General features: G+C 41.2%; 1 protein-coding gene across 1 annotated transcript; it reads right to left on the bottom strand.

Moving 5' to 3' along the window:
- Window positions 1–632: 632 nt before the first annotated feature.
- Window positions 633–5,591, bottom strand: gmnc (geminin coiled-coil domain containing; the record flags this gene model as incomplete). The annotated part of the gene is made up of 3 exons (XM_079246092.1): window positions 633–1,403; window positions 5,297–5,413; window positions 5,553–5,591. 3 exons carry the CDS (start codon window positions 5,589–5,591, stop codon window positions 633–635), a joined length of 927 nt encoding a protein of 308 aa, XP_079102218.1.
- Between the last annotated feature and the right edge of the window lie 2,408 nt (window positions 5,592–7,999).

Genomic DNA, 7,999 nt, shown 5'->3' with positions numbered 1-7,999 from the left:
TCAAGAGAGTTAGCTGCAGCATTCTAGCAAACATTTTACACCATGCAAACTAAGTTTCTTAAAATGCCACAAAGCCACATCAACAATCCTCTTAGAAAACTGTTGCGAGGTGCTCATATTTAGGTAATCTTTGAGTAGTCATCGTGTTTTGGCCCATTTTAACATCCCATGCAGTTTCACAGCAAAATAAATATCTTAGGAAATAGAAAAAAATTAAGGCAGTTTTATTCATTTCTTATGTTATATTAATCCTAAATTAATTTTTGCTAAATATCTTAAAAATGTTCATGGCCAGTTTACCAGGTTAGCCTTGTGATTTATGATTCATTTGATTTTTTTTTTTGTTTTCACACCTTTACTTTAGTTGACTAACAAAAAAACGTGCATATACCATAGCTAGATTTTTAAGAATAATGAAAATGAGAATCTACTCAAACATCTACATGAATTCAGGAGGTATAACCGGGCAAACATGTCATTCATCAGTCCTCCAGACTGAAGTCTTAACTAAGGTCTTATCTGAAGTTCTTACAGGGTCTTATTTGTCCTTCTTTTAAGATAAACCAGACCAGCACCAAGCTTGATTATGGACCTTCAGCCCTCATATTCTGTCCTGATACCAAATCTTCTTTTTATGATTCTTGTCTGGGCACCCAGGTGAAGTTCCAGCCACCCTCAGTGTCTCTTCGGATGAAGGCTTGTCCCTGGGGGAAGCTGTGGGTTTTGACGCTGCTGGATGGACTGAGAGACATACTGAAAGCTAAGTCTGTCCGGTTACAAGGCATCTGTAGCATGGCAGCAGGCTGAGATGCTGCTGACAGACTCGCTGGGCAGCAGCCACCAGCAGGTGTCAAGAACTGGTTCACAACCAGACTTGAAGACAACACCGGGATGTGTTTAAAGGCAGGTGATGTGTTGTAGCTGCCAATCGCAGCTTCAACAGACTTATGTCCAGTCAGTGTAGTGGCAGCAACATCTCCTGGAGGCGTTGTGCAGTTTTGAGCTGACTTGGCAGGATTATCCGGTTCTGTATATCTGTAATCTGGGTCTGGTGTGGATCTTTGGCAGTAGCCATGGGCATGATATGGTGTAGAGGTGGCATCAGGACAACCAGAAGAGGAGCTTGAGGTGGAAGCATCGTAAACCAAACCTCTGAGGTTGTATTCAGATAAGGATTCATTAGATGTATCGATGGTGTCCTGGTCTTTCAGTCCCAAAGTCCGTAAGACCCAAAAGTCCAGGTTTGGCTCTGAACAGTCAGACCTTTCGGAGGACTTGGAGCAGAACTCGGCAGTGAGGTTCCTGCAGACTCGCTTGCTGATTTGTTTGGAAGTAGTGGCCTGAAAATGTTCATCATCGAGATATGTGAAGTTTCTCTTCAGCTTCCTGCCATCAGTTAGTTTCTGTGAAGGAAAATCAAGAACAGAATTTAGTCTTATAAAAAATTAATTAAATTGGCTGGTGTTTGTTTATAGGACAGCTAGGAATCTGCGGAAAAAAACGTGTCCAAGAAAACTAATCTATTGATTCATCAGCCTCAAGTGAGCCAAAATGTACCTGAATGCACTTATAAATAAACCTTAAAGTCGCATTATGAAACTTCCTGATCCTCAAAATACCTGTTTCCAACTTGTTTTGATGGCACAGTCATTTATTTGTAATGTACATCTTGGATCTGTTGCAGCGTTCCAGGGTTCAAAAACCATCCCAGATCGCAAACATGTTTGGCCCAAATTCTACCTTTACGTACAGTGTTGCTAGAAGTGACCATGACATCTGGCCCACATGGAAATGACTTAAGGAAGGCTTCCCAGACCCTGCTGACACATCATACTCTCCAGTAAGTTTCCATTAGTATGGAAAGTAGCCCAGATTATTCCCAAACATGTCTGCTGTCTGGAACATTTCATTCATTTGGGTTCCAGCCTGGAATAGCTGAGTTTTGCTTCATGCACTGCATCACACAGCAGGAACTGGATATCAACACGCTGGACCTTTTTAAATGCACATTATGGCTGATTCTTCGAGTAAATCCAAAAATGCATCATCAAAGAAATAGAGAAAGGGACAGAGAACAAGATAAGAGGAGCCTTGACATCATACTGACTTTTCCATTTGGCAAGAGGTGGGGAAGAAAGTATTAAGATGATGCTGGATTAAGGCTCATCTATGCTACTTTACATATGTAAATAGGTACATCTGAATTAAGGCTCATTTATGCTGGACACAGAAACTGGATAGACTGCAGTTTTATCCGTTTCCTGGGTTGGTTACGCTCATAATTTAATTTGGTTAATTTCTAAAGAGCTTAGCTATCTGTCACTTGCCGCAGAATGCTAAAAAATACCACGTTAACCACTAGGGGCTGTGTTGAGTTGCATAGCTGACACACAACCAGAGAAAGGAACAAACCAGACAAGAAAAGAGGAACAGGAGGAGACAATGCAGAAACTTTAAAATAAAAAGCACCTGAATAAGAAGCTGAAAACAGCATAAAACATAATGGTGTGCAACTTCTGGTATTTTCAGACAGTTGTAAACAACTTTATAGCAGTGCATTGCTGCTACCAATCAGTGTAAGAACGTAGATTTAAATTCTGAAGTCAGCACTGCCCCCTAGTGGATGAACTGATTTAACAACCATGGCAACATAAAAGACACATGGAAGTATGAAGACAGAGATGTGTGACAACGTATGAAGCAGACATCGCATTTAGGTACGTAAGGGAACAGATATGGACCTTTAAATGTGTTTATACATTGTTGGCCTCATGCTTCCATGCGCCTTCTACATTGCCATGGTTGTCAGAGTTCACTTCCACATTTTGACACCGTTTGGTGGCAGTAACAAACTGCCATAAAGTTGTTTACAACCACTCAGCAAGTCCGTCACACTCACACAGCTTTACACAGACTATCTGGCTATCTGGTAACCAGGCTACCTGGTTACCTGGCTGTCTAGCTATTTGGCTATCAAGCTTCCACGCCACCCAGGCCACCAGGCTATCTGGCTATTTGGTTACCAGGCCACCAGGCTATCTGGCTATTTGGTTACTAGTCCACCAGGCTATCTGGCTATTTTGTTACTAGTCTACCAAGCTATCTGGCTATTTGGTTACTAGTCCACCAGGCTATCTGGCTATTTGGTTACTAGTCCACCAGGCTATCTGGCTATTTTGTTACTAGTCCACCAGGCTATCTGGCTATTTGGTTACTAGTCCACCAGGCTATCTGGCTATTTTGTTACTAGTCTACCAAGCTATCTGGCTATTTTGTTACTAGTCTACCAAGCTATCTGGCTATTTGGTTACTAGTCCACCAGGCTATCTGGCTATTTGGTTACTAGTCCACCAGGCTATCTGGCTATTTTGTTACTAGTCCACCAGGCTATCTGGCTATTTGGTTACTAGTCCACCAGGCTATCTGGCTATTTTGTTACTAGTCTACCAAGCTATCTGGCTATTTGGTTACTAGTCCACCAGGCTATCTGGCTATTTGGTTACTAGTCCACCAGGCTATCTGGCTATTTTGTTACTAGTCCACCAGGCTATCTGGCTATTTGGTTACTAGTCCACCAGGCTATCTGGATATTTTGTTACTAGTCCACCAGGCTATCTGGCTATTTGGTTCCTAGTCCACCAGGCTATCTGGCTATTTTGTTACTAGTCCACCAGGCTATCTGGCTATTTGGTTCCTAGTCCACCAGGCTATCTGGCTATTTTGTTACTAGTCCACCAGGCTATCTGGCTATTTGGTTACTAGGCCACAAGGCTATCTGGCTATTTGGTTACTAGTCCACCAGGCTATCTGGCTATTTGGTTACCAGGCCACCAGGCTATCTGGCTATTTGGTTCCTAGTCCACCAGGCTATCTGGCTATTTGATTACTAGTCCACCAGGCTATCTGGCTATTTGGTTACTAGTCCACCAGGCTAACTGGCTAATTGGTTACCAGTTCACCAGGCTATCTGGCTATTTTGTTACTAGTCTACCAGGCTATCTGGCTATTTGGTTACTAATCCACCAGGCTATCTGGCTATTTGGTTCCTAGTCCACCAGGCTATCTGGCTATTTGGTTACCAGGCCACCAGGCTATCTGGCTATTTGGTTCCTAGTCCACCAGGCTATCTGGCTATTTGGTTACCAGGCCACAAGGCTATCTGGCTATTTGGTTACCAGGTCACCAGGCTATCTGGCTATTTGGTTACCAGGCCACCAGGCTATCTGGCTATTTGGTTACCAGGCCACCAGGCTATCTGGCTATCTGAATACTAAACCATTAGGCTTCCTGGCAAGCTGGCTACCTAGCTATCTGGCTATTTTGTTACTAGTCTACCAGGCTATCTGGCTATTTGGTTACTAGTCCACCAGGCTATCTGGCTATTTGGTTACTAGTCCACCAGGCTATCTGGCTATTTGGTTACTAGTCTACCAGGCTATCTGGCTATTTGGTTACTAGTTCACCAGGCTATTTGGTTACTAGTCCACCAGGCTATCTGGCTATTTGGTTACTAGTCCACCAGTCTATCTGGCTATTTGGTTACCAGGCCACCAGGCTATCTGGCTATTTGGTTACTAGTCCACCAGGCTATCTGGCTATCTGAATACTAAACCATTAGGCTACCTGGCAAGCTGGCTACCTAGCTATCTGGCTGTTTGGTTACCAGGCCACCAGGCTACCTGGCTATTGGAATACCAAGCCATCTGGCTTCCTGTCAAGCTGGCTACCTAGCTATCTGGCTATTTGGTTACTAGTCCACCAGGCTATATGGCTATTTGGTTACCTGGCTACCAGGCTACCAGGCTATCTGAATACTAAACCATCAGGCTACCTGGCAAGCTGGCTACCTAGCATTCTGACTATCTGGTCCCACGACTGAAGTTTCACGAGAATCATGGCTCATGCAATAAACACTATTCAATGGAAACTTCTGCAAATCTCAATTTTACTTTGTTGAAATTTTAGAAATATTGCTTTTTTTTTTTAGCAAAACCTGATAGAAACACAGCTAGAGAGAAAATCTGCCAGTTTCCTGAGGTTTCATTCAGAATGATAAGAACTACCTTAAGTATGTTTACAATAAAGCATCTTTTTCTTGGTTGAAAATATTCTCTGATTCTACACTTCTAACTTTCCAAGACATTTTTCTTTTATTGCTACACATCCTGAAGTCTGCAACAAAGTCTTTTCTTGATAAGTGAAGTTGTGTTGGACAAGTCAAATCTGCCACCTGACTGTTATGTTCAACGTTTCCCTTTACGATCAGGCTGGTTGATCTCCTGTCAGACGCACAAACCTTTGCTTTCAGCTGAAGGTTCCTAACAAAGGAGGAGCTGAGGAACTCTCTGAGCTTGTTGTTCTCCTCCTGCAGTTTGGCGAGCTCCTCCTCCCTTTGCAGCAGCGTGTCCTGCAGCTGGAAACATCAGCATTTTAAAGCATGTGAGTCAGGTCCAGCTCCAGCAATGCTAACTGTATGAGATACCAGACATGCTACTGTTGCTTCAGCTATATAACTAAATAACGTTCAGCATGATGGTGTAGATGTGTTGTACCTGTTTGTTTCTCTGGAGGTGAGGGGAAATCTGCTGCATCCATGTCAGGCCAGACCACTCAGACTCTGCTAGAAGCAAACACCCAGCAGCTAATGTTGTTAGTGAAATGATCAAATTCTTATGAAGAACAGACTTTAAAATAGCAGTGATGAAGGGGACGTTGCATTTTCCCTCCCTCCAAACTGTAACTTTTAATCATTTTGGTGTTAAAACCCCTCGTTTATCCTAAACAGTCAGTACCATCGTGGCCATGCTAACAGGCAGAAATCCAAACTTTAAGTAAAGCGGGTCAAAATCCTGAAGACAGGATCTTTGGTAGTTAAGGAGATGGACGGATGGACTTTTGTAGTGGACCTGCTACTTTGGAATATTCTGGCTGTTGGGTCACTGCTTCCACTGTCTGACCATGGCGCACTTGGACCGGTTGCTGTGGAGCCCACGAAGACAAAGCCCAAACCCAGTGGTCAAAGGGAACTTTGGGGTTTTATATATATATATATATATATATATATATATATATATATATATATATATATATATATATATATATATATATATACACCCCGAGATTTACACCTTTACTCCCTACAGAATGCAGCTGTGTCAACACGAAGGATTAAAGCACATCTAACAATTTATGGTCGCAGGTCGGGGGAGATGCCGAGAGTCGCATCTGACCGAACCCTGGTTCTTGTCAGAAATGACACTTCTAAGCCAAAAGACGAGACTCCATGGCGCCAGTCAGACCAACAACTTGACGGAGAAGGAGACAGAAGGAATCCAAACTTCTTTCCCCAATTGAAGGAACTGATCTAACTTAGTCTAAAAGACTGTGGTTAATTGTTTGGTTGAATTTCTTCTTTTCCATTATTTTATCTTGATATGTAATTTAATTCTTTGAACTGATCACACACACACATTAATCATGAACACTGCAGTAAATAATTGTTGATTATGTTTTCCAAGCTTCAGACTTCTCTTAAGCTACTAATATGAATGAATAAAATGTGTTTTCTTTTTTTAGGATCACCCAATGAGGACGAGTCATGACAATTAATTAATCCACCTTTAATAAAAATTACATGTAGCCAATCTTTTCATGTGTGAAAGTAATACTATAAAATGCTTTCCTTCGCCAGCAAACGAGGAATCTGCATAACTCTGAAAGAATGTGATTTGATGTGTATTGCGGCAGACAAAGCAAGGAGTTGAAAGTATCCTGTTCACATTAATGAGATGCAGAGGGAAGGAACTAGAGCTGACCTGATTGGATAAGGTTGGTCAGCCTCTGACAGAAGCAACTCATGATTGGCTGGAAGTTCGAAAGGCGGGTCTGTTTAAATTAGACTGGCAGACCAACTTCCGGAGCTTTTTCTCCTCCTGAGTTTTCTTTACTTTTTCGTCTCCTCTTAAAGTTTCTGCTTTTCTTTTGTCCTGTTTAGTTCTTTAGCCTTTCGTCTTTTTTTTCTTTTTGTTATTTCATTATAAGTTTTTACCTCTCCGTTCTTCCGAACGGGAGAAAGTACAACAAGTGTTTATTTGTAACCAGTATTTTTCCCGAGATCAGTAATTAACTAGAACCGTAGCTCCAACTTTTTCCATTACGTCTTTACACGTAAAATCTGGAACTATCTATTTTTGGGACAATCTGGATCATCATCACACCGCTCTGGAACTCCGCTGAACGGACCCAGAAGGCCAGAGTAGCTGCGTAGACCTACATCTTCTGACGCTCCAGGGATCCAATTCCCCCGGAAACGCGCCGAATAGGGGACCAACCACCCGCTTCGACCCACACTCCGGATTCAGCGTTCAAAGTAGGATCTGATAGCGCTCTGACATTTGTGATGTCCCAAACCAGTACATCAAATTTTAATTAAATAATTAAATTCGAATTCCTATCCAAATTTAGAATTATTGAACACGTTCTTATCAAAGATTTAAGTAAGATAATCATCCCGATTTATTTGCTTAATTCCAACCAGTTTCTTCCTGCCTCCATCTCATTTAATTAATCTCAGCGTTCTTTATTAATGTTATAAATGAAATTCCATGTTGATAAATTCATCATACCATCTCACCAATAACATCTCTCCATCATTGTTCATTTTCACTGCTGTATGTTTACCATCATTGTAAATAAATATGTATAATCAATTCATCCGTTATTGTCATAATTTCTGAATGCACGATTTCTGGTTCATTCGTTCTTAGGATTTACTCCTTGAAGTGAGACTGTTTATTGAATTGAGTTTATTTCAGGTGTCTCATCCGCCTGAATTTTAAGTTAATTAAAGGTGATGAGTGGTGCTCCGAGGTAATTAATAAATTCATAATTTGTAGAGGCTATTCCGCTACAATATATATATATATATATATATATATATATATATATATATATATATATATATATATATATATATATATATATATACATATATATATAT

This window comes from Telmatherina bonti (assembly GCF_933228915.1).
Source record: "Telmatherina bonti genome assembly, chromosome: 9".
In the NCBI taxonomy this organism is placed as follows: domain Eukaryota; kingdom Metazoa; phylum Chordata; class Actinopteri; order Atheriniformes; family Telmatherinidae; genus Telmatherina; species Telmatherina bonti.
Note: the sequence above shows the minus strand (reverse complement) of the source record. Positions and strands in the feature narration are given on the sequence as shown.